Source organism: Rhincodon typus, chromosome 1, assembly GCF_021869965.1.
Source record: "Rhincodon typus isolate 14 chromosome 1, sRhiTyp1.1, whole genome shotgun sequence".
NCBI lineage: Eukaryota > Metazoa > Chordata > Chondrichthyes > Orectolobiformes > Rhincodontidae > Rhincodon > Rhincodon typus.
The window spans coordinates 126,622,900-126,638,247 of record NC_063332.1 but is presented as its reverse complement, the minus strand read 5'-3'; the positions used below and the strand labels follow the sequence as shown (position 1 = coordinate 126,638,247).

The following is a 15,348-nucleotide window of genomic DNA, read 5'->3' as shown; positions in this document are numbered from 1 at the left end:
TGTAATCTTGGTCAGAAGCTTAAAAAGCAGCTTATACTTACCAAACACTGATATTTCATAAATCACCACCAAGAAATTGTACTTGTAATTAATTCTATTGTGGAATATTTAAAAACTAGATGAGAGCTATATTATTGTAAGGAAATTAAGTTTCAAACAACTTAAAAATGCATTTTAGGGTGAACAGCGGAAACACAAGCTATAACTTTTGAAGAGGTGCACGAATCAAAGGATGGTGGGGTCTCAACCTGTCTTAAAAAGGACAGTAGAGGCAGAAACCCTCATCACATTTTAAAACAAAACTTAGATGTCCTCTTAAAAGTGCTGTAGTTTATCGGATTCTGGTCAAGAACTAGAAATGGGATTAAGATGGATATCTTTCTCAGCTAGCATAGACATGATGAGCCAGATGGCTACCTGCTGCATTGCATATTTCCTACTTTTTATGGCTATATTAAAACAAGTTGAACTATAATTGCACAAAAGACACTTCCAGGTTACATCATTTCAGATTCCATATTACATTGAATATAAGGGAAGAAATAAGAAATTGGATGTAGAAGCAGGAGTAAGCTATTCAGCCTAAGTCTGTTACGCCATTCAACGAGATCATGGCTGATCTGATAATTCTCCTCCACTTTCTTGCCTTATCCCAACAACCTTCGAGTTACTTACTAATTAAAAATCCTAATTAAAAAATCTAATTTAACAAATATTCATTTAAACTGTCCCTATCCTTCTGCAGGTTTTTGGTGTCATCCTCACTGTTGACCTTCCCATCTATTTTTGTGTTTTCCGAAATTTGGCAAGAGTACATTCATTATCAAGTCATCAATATTACCCCATACAATTGGGCCTTAGCACTGTGCCCTGTGGCACTCCACTGGCTGCTATCCAGAAAATGCCTCCTGTATCCCGACTCTGTTTTCTATAAGTCAAGCAATCCTTTATACTACTCTCACTTCCATGTGTTTTTATCGTCTTAAGGTATTGCACATTAGGCTACTTATCAAATGCCTTCTGGAAATCCAAACACATTACTTCTACTGCTTCCCCTTTATCTACCCAGTAATATAGGCACTGTAATAAACTTGTCACGCATAAAGCCTTTGAAATGATCCCTATTAAAGTGCTATACTTGTACATTTGAAAAAAGGTGCTCTTACTTGTCAAAGTTTTCTAACAATGACTGACAACAAATGTTCAGGTATCCTGATTCCACTGCATTATGGGAAACGTCAAAAACGAAGAGGTAGACAGCAGGTTGAGGTGGTCGCAGCTGCAAAGAAAGCAATCTGGGCATTGAAATATATATACCGCAAAACATTTAAAAAGTGTTAAGCCACATGAAACACTAAAATATTTATTTTTACTTTGAAGTGTTTACAACTGTATTGTATTGCAGGATATGTACAAACAACCCACTTTTATTAATCCACAGACAACAACAGCTTGATTTAATTGGGTTCTTTAGAATGCAGCATTTTTACCATATAATCTGAAGAAGCGATGAACTCCACGGTTGCAGTTTGAACCTCTGGCCTTTTGTGTGGTTCACCATACGAACGTGTCAAAGGATTATACATAAATTCTTCAGGTACTACAATTTAAAGCAAAGAGAAAGATTTTAATTAAATGTGTAAAACTCCAACACACTTATTTATCCAATATATTCAAGTAGCTTCCTAAATACACAATCTCTTTGGTAAATTAGGCTTTGCACAACAAGCCAAAGAAAATGCCAAGGTTTGGAGCACCTAAAAAGCCCTTTCTGAAAATGTTTAATGTCCGAATTCTACTATATTCTTTGGCAGGTTGTTCTAAACATTCATTAATATATAAAGCTTTTACACCTAATTAACATTCCTTTAAAGCCAAGCTGGTGTTCATGTGCATGGCTGGTGTGAAAGTTACAGGTCTTGACAAATAAAGACTATGACAAGGAACATACAGGCATACAAACAGAAAAATTCAGGGGCTGTACAGTGCAAAAAAATAGTTGGCCACGCACAACAGCTACATTTTAAAAGAGATATTGCTCCTAATATCATTTCTAGTATATTCCTTCAGAGATATCTACATTTCACATTTAACATTCTAGGCAACAGATCCTACTCTGATTTAAGTGGAGCTCGTCCTAGCAGTACAGATTCTCTCTAACCTGGTAACGCTACCAAGTATTCTAGAAATGAAATTCTTCCTTTCAATGCTGCTCTTTTAGCTATGCATTCACTTTCCCTTTTGGCTTCTCCCTACGTCAAATTAACATGTTTTCTGTATAGAGGTTACCACCCATCAGGACTTATTTCTTATCTATTCATTCATGTTTAGCAGAACCTCCAGTTAAGAAAAACATTTGAATGGCTGTTTTTTGAAAGAAAACCTTCCATACTAGAACTGGAGGTAAAAGATCACACATTAAAGTGAAGTCAGGGAGACAAATGGACTTATTTTTGTCACAGTAAACAAGACAGGCTTAGTCCTTTTTGTAGGCATCCAAAGGCTTTGGAAAGAAAGAAATTATGCATCCTTTGAGAATTTTAACAATCCTAATTAATTATAAAAATAAGCATTTATTTCTCAGAGTTTGATTTTTCATATCTTAAGATTGCCTCAAATGATGCCAAACCACTGAGAAACATTTACTAGCTTACCATCATTGACTCGATAACACAGATTGCACTTCCACCTCCTTTGGTCAAGGAAGGATACAAACGGATTAATGTATGTCCTGCAGGTTCGGCATCTGACAATGGTGCTCGATGTAATCACGGGCAAATGCTAAATTGTTAATAAAACCAATCATTAGTATTAAGCAGAAATTCTAGCTTTGCTCACCAAAAAGAAAATTTTGCTAACAACTAAAACAAAACTTGTAAGAGTTAATTCCACACGCTAGCCAAAGCGAATAAAATGTTAACAGTACCTCCAGAGCAATTCTATGAGAAGAAATTCATGCACTGGCAGGTTTGCTTGCTCACTTGTCTGTGGAGCCCATTAGGGACAATGTTCCTTTCAGTAGGTGACGGTAGTTTTACCAACAATTTTAATGCTGATTAATCAACTTATGATGAAGCCCTAATCAGTCCCTTTAGTAGAAGTAAACCAATACAAAATTATAGTGTTTACTGAATGAAGTTCGAACACGCAGTGGCTATTTTCCTTACTTATCACCTGAATATTTAGACGCATAAACCTTACAAACCTGGGTAGAGGTGCTTTAGCACATTCTGAATTATTTAGAAAACATTTATCTTGAAAAGGATTTAAAAAAGACTTGCAAAATGGCTGCTTGAACATTTGCTCTGGGATTTCCTTTCTCCATTATATTCTGGCTGTCCAAGTAAGGAAAATTTAGATTATCATTACAAAAAACATAAACAGCTGAATAGTCACACTTTTATTAAATAGGATTTAATGTTCCACCTCTTTTAATGTTGAATGGAGGATTAAAAGGGACAGAGAAAATCCGAGGAATTTTTTCTTTTTAAATGTTTGTTGAATTTAAAATTTTAGCCATTGGCAGAGAAAAAAACCAAATACAGAAAATCATGACTAACGACTTAAGTATAACACAACAACAATACAACTATATAATGAGATGAGAGTGTAAGTTTCCAGCACAGTATGCCTCTCCCTCCATTTGAGCAGTATTTCTAGTCATTATGTTGGCTGTAGAAATTCCAAAATAGAACAGAGAAAGGGAATACCTTGCTGACTTTGCCTCCAGTGGTGGAGATCCTGAGAAACAAGGCCATTTTATTCAGTGGGCAATATGAATAACCAAGCAAGCAGTAGCTTACTGCTTCCCCATTATTACAGGTTGCTTTGAACAATATTGTAGGCTTTTGCAAAATTGCTTCTCATGCAGATTGTTTTCATTTTCCTATTGGTACATTTCTGATGTTATTTAGATATGGGGAGTTATATGGGGAGGTGATGGCCTAGTGGTATTATCGCTGGACTGTTAATGCAGAGACCCAGATAATGCCCTGGGGACCTGGATTCGAATTCCACCAGGGCAGATGGTGGAAGTTGAATTCAATAAATATCTGGAATTAAGTCTAATGATGACCATGAATCCATTGTCGATTGTCGGAAAAACCCACCTGGTTCACTAATGTCCTTTAGGGAAGGAAACTGCCATCCTTATCTGGTCTGGCCTACATGTGATTCCAGACCCACAGCAATGTGGTTGATTCTTAACCGCCCTGTGGGTGGTTAGGATGGGCAATAAATGCTGCCTATCCAGTGACGCCCTCATCCAGTGAATGAATAAAGAAAAATTTCCATTCTTCTACTGACAGGTTAATTATGGAATAAAAATTAATATAAGGCCTGTTCTTGGCACTAATCACAATAAGAGGCAACGTCAATTGATCTGGTTATTGCCAGCAATAATTCAAGGTATGGAGTACTAATTTAGTCATACAGTTGACTATGAAGGATAGTATGGGTTGATGGAGTCCATTGCACACACCAAATAAAAAGAAAAAGGGTGATTACCGTCAGGTCTCTGAAGGGATGAAGCAATAATCCAAGAGGAAGTTTTGCTTTGTTCAGCAAAGCCTGGGTCTGAGGGATATTCATCAGAGTGCATCGGAATAAGCTGGGATGAAAGGAACAACATCAAATCAGGCACTAATCCATTATAAAGTCTAGGGTAAAAATTCCATTCAGTTTTTCTAATTAATATGCTGCTTCTGGTGACGGCTTTCATTTTTAATATTGTGTATGCTCAGTGAAAAATTTATGCGGCACGCCTCAACATGTCTCTAATTAGGAGAGTTGAAAGGGGTACATGTAGGTAACACCCATTTGACAAATGTCATAGCGGCCTTTTTCTCATTGTTGATATATACATTTTCAGCACCAGAGAAAGCTTAAGATTTTGCCATCACCACAATTTTCTGTGCTCCTCAAGCTGAGGAATGTTCCTTCAGGAGATTGGCATTTTTGTCAGTAGCTGTCAACAGTACAATTAGGTAGCCACAACTTTTTGTTGTAACTTCAACACCACAATTTGGTTTGTACCATTGCAACATGTTTCGTTCATCATAGTGACCTTTCTACGCTCTTCTTTAAGATGCTTGTTAACTATGTGCAGATTTATGTTGTGGTGCCCAACACATCGAGAGCTGAGTCCAGGTTTCTCAGACTCTCTTCTGGAGGGTCTTTAATCGTCGCAGCAAGCATAAAAATTAACATATCCCATCAGTTCAAATGAGATGCCTCAGATCCATTTATTTGTGCAAATCATTTAATCCTTACGTGGCAGAAGTTTGGATTGCATTTTCCTTAAAAAAACACATGGAGCATGACAAAAATATTGGCGTCAATGATGATTTTGGGAGTTTCACCTTTCACTCTGAAAGTGAAATTAATACTAAAGTATCACAAACTCAAAACAATTCTACCTTTTGAATACCACAATTTGTCTTTTATTCCTACACAAGTTGTAAACAAATAAGAATGTGCATAGCTGGAATTTTTTTAAAAAAACTCAATGAATATATGATCACAAATCATAAATCGATTATTGGTGATAACAACACGGTGGTGTTATGGCTTACAAAGCTGAAAATGAAACATATGCAAAAACAGAAATTGCTGGAGAAACTCAGTGGAAATATTAACTCTGCTTTCTCTCCACAGACACTGACAGACCTGCTAAGTTTCTCTAGCAAGGTCTGTTTTTGTTTCAGATCTTCAGCATTCGCAGTTTTTTCATTTTAGTGAAGCACGAACAGTTGGGCAATTGCAATTTTTTCATCTATTGATGATTATAACCAATAGAAGGGATTTTTTCAGTTCCAGTGAAAAGACATTAGCTTGAAACTTTAACGCTATTTTTCTCTAAATCTGAGTACTTCCAGCATTTTTTATTTTTAATTTGCATTTTCAGCATCCACAGTATTTTGCTTTTTTCACTGACTTCTCAACTTCAAATAGAAATCAATATTATTCGAATACAAGTTCTTTAATATCAATGTATTACATAAAACGCAGAACTTTAATACAATTCAGCAACCATAACCCCAGAGATATTTTGCATCGCTCAATCATGAAGAACAAAGACTAATGCAAACATGCTTCACTTGCAAGAATCCACAATCCGCTTTGTTAAAAAACACTTACTCTGGGCTGCAGTTAAGTTTTTTCAGTTCTGGACTTAAATTGGATTGAGGGATCAGGTTTGGAACAGGTGGAAGGATATCCCGCTCTTGAAGCAGACTGACTTGCCTCAGAGCTTCAGTCCGCCGTTTATTCCGCAAGTTTAGACCCTCCATGTTTGACGACAGCTGATTAACACTGGAAAAGGGCTGCAATTAGATAAAAACTCTTGATATCATTTGATTTTACATTTCAAACTTCAGCATTGATTTTTCCACAAACTAAAATACGATCATTAAAATTTCATCAAATACAAGTTATTTAATATCAACTAATTTTACTATTGAAATATTGTTGCTAAGAATTCTGCTGGAATATGTAAACACTCAAAAGATATTAAGATCGCCAGTTTGAAGGGTATGCTGTAATTACAATTCAAAACAACTGTATAGAAACTGCACTGCAATCAATCTTAACATATGTCTGCAAGCAATTCTGATTTTACAAGAAATTTTCAGGTCTCTAAAACTGACAATTCTATATTCTACTTCAACAGCTAGTTTCAAATAAAGGTGTTGATTTAATTTTCATTTAATGATTAACCATGCCAGATTTGTTCTTCTGAAGATGATCAGCAAGCCATAGTCAAGCATAATTACTTGAAATTTGGACCTGATTTTCAAACCTACTCACAAGAAAATTAATTTATACCATTTAAGTCCAGGGCAACGTGAAGATGCATTTCCGGTCTAGATGTGACAGAAATATGTGCACAATATCAAACTTCCATCTTTTTCAGAAGGGGAGAAGAATATGTTATGATGCAAATCCGAGGCACATTCATAATAAGATTACGTTCAAACAAAATTTTCTACTGAAGAAGCAGATCAACTAAATCACATTTGTCTCTCCTAAGGCTGTTTAATAGAAGAATGTTGTAATACAGATTCTTCATAATTTTAACCATGCTCCCAACCCTCCTCTGCATTGAAAATAATATCACATATGAAATATTTCACATGCAACTTGGGAAAGTTCCAGCAATTTCCCATTTCCTGCCCTGCCAGAAACTGACATATGCACTTTAGTAAATTATCAAGACCCTACTTATGAAGCATCACAAAGTAGCTACACCTCTCATCCTTAAGAATCTCAAACTGCAATGGTAATCAGATGTAACGGTAAGTGCACAATATATATCGTTATCATTTTTGGAATTTGGATTGCTTTAAAAAAAAAAGGCAGGTGGATTTTGGTTACTCATACCAAAGCAATTGTTTCTGTGAGGTTAGCAAGTCATTTTGAAACAATGACCCAAGTCCAACATTGCTCAGAAAGCATACAACTGTACACCTCAGTGGTAATTGGTTTATATACTGTTGATTTTATGACAGATAGGATAAACACAATTAACCTTATGACAGTGCAGAAAACACCAGAATTGAGTTCCGAAGCAAAGTTCTGTTTTCTTTCCTAGCAGTTCAATGAAGCCAGTCGTTCCAACAGAAGTGTCTAGTTTGGGAAGCTTCCAGGCCTGGAGAATTTGGATAGAAATCCAAAGTTTTGAAACTGGGAAAGTTTCCGTTCTCAAATTTGGGAACAGTTCAGGGAAGTGGACTCAGAAAGGAATCATCAAATTGTCTCTATATTCCATGGAGAGAACCTAGGAGTCACTTAAACCGAACTAACTGGTTGAGATACAGGTGTAATTTGTCTGGTCTTGAACCTGTAACAGACGATGCTAGGAAGCAAGTTTACATTTTGTTTTGAACTATCTAACTGTAGGACATACATCACTTAGTTTATAACACAAAGAAAAATGAAACCAAGTGTTCTGTTGCTAAAGATCATCAGCAGCCTCATGTCAGTGATTAGCCACCACACTACTAAAACAAAATGATATATTAAACCAGGGGTTTCATTCCAGCATCTGATCTGTCCAGTAGTACCATCAGTTGGGATTATAAAACAGGTTATGTTAATGTTGGTTTCCTCTGATATTATTTTACTGTATTTTATCAATTTATTCTGCTTCTTACTCCCTCAGGTTTCTCTGTAGATTCAGAGCAGTTATGAAACATGTTTTCCTCAATCCATTCAAATTGCCAGAACGCAAGGAACAGACATATGCAAAATTGGAGGTAAATAACAGATTTCAACTTATGAATATGTCAAAATCAATTCCACAAAAGAACGATATCCTCTCAAAAATGCTGCTATTCTGAAAAAAAATAGCATTGAGTCTCCTGGTTAGCTCACCCGCCTGGCCGACCATTATCAAGCATTCCCCTTTATAAGGGGTAGGTCATGTGAAGGTCATCAAGAGGCTGGTCTGAGATCATTTACCTGAGTAAACTGCTGAGGCCCTGGAGAATATCCTGGGCCAATAGGCTGATTGACAGAATGTGAAGGAGAAGCTACGTTCTGGTAGCCAGGTTGGAGAGTTGGATAAGCGTAACCAAATGGTTTAGTACTCTTCAATGGACATGGATCAGAAGGAGCAGGAGCTGTGGTAGCTGAAGATGTTGAATCTGCAAAGATTGAAGCACATGTTTACAACAATAATGAACAAAGTTTGCATTTATATAGCATCTCTCATGATTTCCTAAAGTATTTCAACAAATGAAATACAGTGACGATTGAAATGCAGCAAAACATGTCAGCGAAAATGTACACAGCACTGTGCTACAGTAAAATAATCTACTTTTAGCTGTGTTTGCAAAGAGATAACCAGAACAATACATGTGTTGTTTGAGAGGAAGAAGCTTGAATCAGATAAAACGGAATTACAATTGAGTAAAAGGTAACTACAAAGACATAAGGGAGGAGCTGGCTAGAGTTGATTGGAAGTGGACCATAGCAGAGAAGATGACAGAGCAGCACTGGTAGGAGTGTCTGGCGTAATTGGGATGCACTACAACAATTTATCCCAAGGATGAAGCAACATACTAAGGGGAAGACAAGGCAACCATGGCTGACAAGTGAAGTCAGGGATAGCATAAAGGCAAAAGAAAAAGCATACAATGCAGTGAAGATTAGTGGGAAACCAGAAGATTGGGAAGCCTTTAAAAACTAGCAAAGGACAACTTAAAAAATACAATAAATGTGGAGAAGATGAAAAAAGAGCAAGCTAGATAGTAATACAAAAGAAGAATAGAAGAGTTTTTTTTAAAAAGATAAAAGGTAAGAGGAGCAAGAGTGGATGTGGCACCACAGCATAATGAGGCTGAAAAAGTAGTAATGGGGAACAAAAGAAATAGCAGGGGAACTGAATAGGTAATTTGCATCAGTCTTCATGTGGAAGACACCTGTAGTATACCTGTAGCATACCTGTAGCATACTTCAAGACAGTCAGGGAGGAGAGGTGAGTGAAATGGCCATCACTAAGGAGAAAGTGCTGGGTAAACAAAGGTTTGAAGGTGGATAAATTACCCAGACTGAATGGACTGCATCCCAGGGTTTTGTAGGAGATAGCCAAGGAAACTGTGCAGGCATTGGTGGTGATCTTTTAGGAATCACTGGAGTCAGGGAGGGAACCCAAAGGACCAGGAAATGGCTACTGTAACATCCTTATTTAAGAAGAAAAGGGAGGCAGAAGGCAGGAAATTACATGTTGGTTAGCCTGACCTCAGTTGTTGGTAAGGTTTTACAGTCCATTATTAAGAATTAGATTGTGGAGTACTTGGAAGTGCATGCTAAAACAGGCCTGAGTCAGCATGGCTTCAGGGGAAGGTCATAGAGTCACAGTGAAATAAAGCACAGAAAGAGACCCTTCGGTACAACTCATCCATGCCAACCAGATACCCTAAATTAATCTAGTCCCATTTGGCCCATACCCTTCCCTATTCATGTTCCCATCCAGATGCCTTTTAAATGTCGTAATTGTACCATCCTTCACCACTTCCTCTGGCAGCTCATTCCATACACGCTGCATGAAAAAGGTACCTCTTACCTCCCTTTTAAATCTTTCCCCTCTCACCTTAAACCTATGCCCTCTAGTTTTGGACACCCCATCCCAGGGAAAAGACCTGGTCTATTTACCCTATCCATGCCCCTCATGATTTTATAAATCTCTATAAGGTCACCGCTTAACCTCCGATGATCCAGGGAAAATAGCCCCAGCCTATTCAGCTTCTCCCTATAGCTCAAACCCTTCAACCCCGGCAACATCCTTGTAAATCTTTTCTGAACCCTTTCAAGTGTCACAACAGCCTTCCTAAAGCAGGGAGACCAGAACAGCACACAGTAATCCAATAGTGGCCTAACCGCTAAATTGCCCGTAAAGTTCAGTGATGTGTAGCTCAAGTGGGTTATAGGGGTATGGGTCTGGGTGGGATGCACCGAGGTTCGGTGTGGACTTGTTGGGCCGAAGGGCATGTTTCCACACTGTACGGATTCTATAACCAACACCCTGTACAGCAGCAACATGACGTCCCAACTCCTACACTCGATGCACTGACCAAGTAAGCATACCAAACACCTTCTTCACTATCCTATCTGCCTGGGACTCCACTTTCAAGGAACTATGAACCTGCACTCCAAGGTCACTTTGTTCAGAAACACTCCCCAGGAACTTACCATTAAATGCAGCACCTCACATATAATCGAAATTAAACTCCATCTGCCACTTGGCCCACCAGCCCATCTGATCAAGATCCCGTTGTACTCTGAGGTAACCTTCTTCACTGTCGACTACACGTCCAATTTTGGTGCAATTTTGTCATCTGCAAACTTACGAACGTACCTCCTATGTTCACATCCAAATGATTTATACAAATGATGAAAAGCAGTGGACCCAGCACAGAGAGATAGTAAGAACTGCCGATGCTGGAGTCAGAGATAACACGACGTGGAGCTAGAGGAGCACAGCAGGCCACGCAGCATCAGAGAAACAGGAAGGTTGATGTTTCGGGTTGTAACCCTTCTGAAGAATGGACCCAGCACCGATCCTTGTGGCACACCGTTGGTCACAGGCCTCCAGTCTCAAAAGCTACCCTCCACCATCACCACCCTCCACCATCACCACCCTCCACCATCACCACCCTCTGTCTCCTAACTTCGAGCCAGTTCTGTGTCCAAATTGCTAGTTCTCCCTATTTTTCATCTGATCTAACCTTGCTTTTCAATCTACCGCGAGGAACCTTGTCAAATGCCTTACTGAAGTCTACTGCTCTGCCCTCATCAATCCTCTTCATTACTTCTTCAAAAAACTCAATCAAGTTAGTGAGACACGATTTCCCACACATAAAGCCATTTTGACTATCCTAATCAGTCCTTGCCTTTCCAAGCATATGTAAATCCTGTCCCTCAGGATTCTCTCCAACAACTTGTCCACCGCTGATGTCAGGCTCACTGGTCTATAGTTCCCTGGCTTTTCCTCAACACCTTTCTTAAATAATGGCACCGCGTTAGCAACATTCAGTCTTCTGGCACCTCACCTGTGGCTAACAATGATACAAATATCACAGCAAGGGGCCAAGCAATCACTTCCCTAACTTTCCACACAGTTCTACGGCACACCTAATCAGGTCCCAGGGATTTATACATCTTTTGTGTTTTAAGACATCCGGCACCACTTCCTCTGTAATAGGGACATTTTTCAAAATGTTGCTATTGATTTCCCCACATTCTATCTTCCATATCCTTCTCCACAGTGAAAACTGATGCAAAATACTTGTTTAGTATCTCCCCCGTCTCCTGCGTGTGCAGTTGCACAAATAAGCAGCCTTGCTGTTCTTTAAGGGGCCCTACTTTTCACCTAGTTAACCCTTTTGACCTTAATACAACTGTAGAATCCCTCTGGATTCTCCTTAACCCCATTTGCCAAAGCTTTCTCATGTTCCCTTTTGCCGTCCCAATTTCCCTCTTAAGTATACTCCTACTGCCTTTATATTCTTTGAGGGATTCACTCAATCCCTGCTATCTATACCTGACATATGCTTCCTTCTTTTCTTGACCAAAACCTCAATTTCTCTGGACATCTAGGATTCCCTAAACCTACCAGCCTTACCCTTCACCCTGACAGGAACACACTGTCTCTGGACTCTCGTCATCTTACTTTTGAAGGCTTCCCATTTTCCAGCTGTCCCTTTATCCACAAACATCTGCCCCCAGTCAACCTTTGAAAGCCCTTGCCTAATACAGTCAAAATTGCCCTTCCTCCAATTTAGAACTTTAACTTTTAGGTCCGGTCTATCCTTTTCCATCACTATTTTAAAACTAATAGAATTATGGTCACTGGTCCCAAAGTGCTCCCCCATTGACACCTCAGTCACCTGCCCTGCCTTAGTTCCCAAAAGTAGGTCAAGTTTACACCTCTAGAAGGTACATTCACATACTGGATCAGAAAATTTTCTTGTACTCACTTAACAAATTCCTCTCCATCCAAGTCTTTAACACAACGGCAGTCCCAGTCTATGTTTGGAAAGTTAAAATCCCCTACCATAACCACCCTATTATTCTTACAGATAATGAGATCTCCTTACAAATTTGTCTCTCAAATTTCTGCTGACTATTGGGGGAGGGGTTGTCTACAGTACAATCCCAATAAGGTGATCATCCCTTTCTTATTTCTCAGTTCCATCCAAATAACTTCCCTGTCACATTCCTAGGAATATCCTCCCTAAGCACAGCCGTAATGTTATGCCTAATTAAAAACGCCAATCTCCCTTCTTTCTTGCCCCTCTTTCTATCCTTCCTATAGCATCAATACCCTGGAACATTAAGCTGCCAGTCCTGTCCATCCCTGAGCTATATCTCTGTAACTGCCATGATATCCCAGCTCCATGTTCCCAACCATGCCCTGTGTTCATCTGCCTTATGTGTTAGGCCTCTTGATTTGAAATAAATGCAGTTTAATTTATCATCTCGTTCTCTGCTTTGTTCCTGCTTGTCCTGACTGTTTGACTTGCTCCTTTTCCCAGCTGTACCAGTCTCAGACTGATCTCTTTCCTCACTACTGGTGACAAATCAGTTAGAATTCTTTGAGGTGGTACCAGGCAGCTTAGACAAAGAAGAGCCAATGGGTGTGATCTATTTGGATTTCCAGATGAGGTGCAGCACAGGAGGCTGCTTAATAAAATCCCAGAGTGTTTGGGCAAAGGTACTGGCATGGATAGAGGATTGGCTGACTGACTGAAGGCAGAGAGTGTGGATAAAGGGGTCTCTTTCAGGATGGCAGCCAGTAACTAGTGGAGTTCTGCAGTGGTCAGTGTTGGGACCACAACTATTCATGTCATACATTAATGATCTGGACAAAGGAACTGAGGGCACTTTTGCTAACTTTGCAGATGACACAAAGATAGATGGACAGACAGGAAATGTCGAGGAAGAGGGAAAGCTGCAATAGCTGTAGTTGAGGAAGTGGGGTGTCTCAGAAGGACTTGGACAGGCTAGAAGAATGGGCAGACAGAATAAAACATGGGAAAGTGTGAGGTGCTCCAGTTTGTTAGGAAGAACCAAGGCATAAACAATTTTCCAAATGGGAAAAGTTTTTGAAAATCTGAAACACAAAGGGTCTTGGGACCCTGGTTCAGGATTGTCTTAAGGTTAACATGCAGGTTCAATTGGTAGGGAGGAAGGCATATGCAAAATAGTGTTTACTTCAAGAGGGCTAGAATGAAATGAGAACAGATGTGCTGCTGAGATTGTATAATGCTCTGGTCAGACTGCATTTGGAATACTATGAGCAGTTCTGGGCCCTGTATCTCAGGAATAATGTGCTGGCATTGGAGTGTGTCCTAAGGAGGTTTACAAAAATGATCCCGGGATGAAGGTTTTTTTCATATGAAGAGTCTGGATCTGTACTTGGATTTAGAAGGATGAGGGGAGGATCTGATCGAAACTTACAGACTACAGAGAGACCTGAGTAGGCTGGACGTGGAGAAGAGGTTTCCACTAGTAGGAGAGACTAGGACCTGAGGGCACAGCCTCAGAGTGAAGGGATGGCACTTTAGAACCGAGTTGAGGAGGAATTTCTTCAGCCAGAAGGTGGTGAATCTGGGGAACTCTGAAGGCTGTGGAGGCCAAGTCATTGAGTGTATTTAAGACAGAGATAGCTAGGTTCTTGTTTGGTTAGAGGATCAAGGGGATAAGGCAGGAGGATGGGGTTGTGAAACATATTAGCCATCACTGAATGGTAGAGCAGATTGAAATGGGCCAACTGGCCTAATTCTGTTCCTACATCTTATGGTGACTAGCTAAGTGAAAGGCTTCTTATATTCAGAATTTTACCTGAAAAGTTATCCCTCCTAAATACACAGTCACTTTTTTAATTGAATTTTGGTTTGTTACTGTCACAGGGAATCCAGCATTTATTCCCTTTTCCTAACTTCCCGAAAAAGGGAGAAATTGAGGGAGAAAGGGGGAATGTGCAAGTATACTTGTGGTAATCGTAGCACTCCCACATATCTACTCTTTTAGATGGTGAAAGTTGTCAGTTTGGAAGGGGCTGTTGAGGAAGCCCTGGTGAATTGGTGCAGTGCATCTTTTAAATGGTACATACTGCTGCAATATGCACCAGTGGAGGGAGTGAAATGCTTAAAGTAACAGATAGGGTGCTGATTAAGGAGTTTTCAAAATTGTGAGGGAGTCAAGTGGACAGAGTAGATATACAGAAAGTGCTCTCTCTCATAAAAGGATCAAGACTGAGAAGGCACAGATAAACGGTAACTTGCGAAAAAAACCCAATGTTATATCAGAAAATACTTTTTTCACACAGCAAGTAGTTTGGGTGTGGAATGCACTGCTTATAAGCATGGAGGAAGCACTGAAGAAGGTATTAGATGATTTTTAAAACAGAAACAATATTTAGAGTCATGGGGAACATGCAGGAGAATGGCACTGAGTCATAATACTCAGTGAGCCAATGTAAACATGATGGGATGAACAGCTTCCTTCTGCACTGTAACAATTCTGTGATTCAGTTCTTTTGTCCATGTTTGGACCAAGGCTGTAATGAGGTCTGGAGCCAAATGATCCTGCTGGAATGTAACTGAGCACTGATGCACCAGTTGTTCCCCACCAATTGTGAGGAGACTGAAGACTGAAGTGGGGGTTTGAACTTGTCCTGCTTTTTATGGACAGGACATACCTGGTCAAAATTTCCAGGGATAACAAGGTGTACAGCTGGATGAACACAGCAGGCCAAGCAGCATCAGAGCAGGAAAGCTGGCGTTTCAGGTCTGGACCCATTTCTGAAGAAGGGGCCAGACCTGAAATGTCAGCTTTCCTGCT

At 39.5% G+C, this 15,348-nt stretch overlaps 1 protein-coding gene across 2 annotated transcripts in view; it reads right to left on the bottom strand.

The window, feature by feature from the left end:
- sec24b (SEC24 homolog B, COPII coat complex component) overlaps positions 1-15,348 on the bottom strand; it is a 111,909-nt gene that overhangs the window by 40,191 nt on the left and 56,370 nt on the right. For both annotated transcript variants that reach the window (XM_048598566.1, XM_048598564.1), the window contains 6 exons: positions 8,461-8,645; positions 6,139-6,323; positions 4,507-4,609; positions 2,655-2,781; positions 1,491-1,600; positions 1,167-1,279 (listed from right to left, as the gene is read on the bottom strand). In XM_048598566.1, coding sequence (XP_048454523.1) covers positions 1,167-1,279; positions 1,491-1,600; positions 2,655-2,781; positions 4,507-4,609; positions 6,139-6,323; positions 8,461-8,645 — 823 coding nt within the window. The remainder of the gene's footprint in view (positions 1-1,166; positions 1,280-1,490; positions 1,601-2,654; positions 2,782-4,506; positions 4,610-6,138; positions 6,324-8,460; positions 8,646-15,348) is intronic.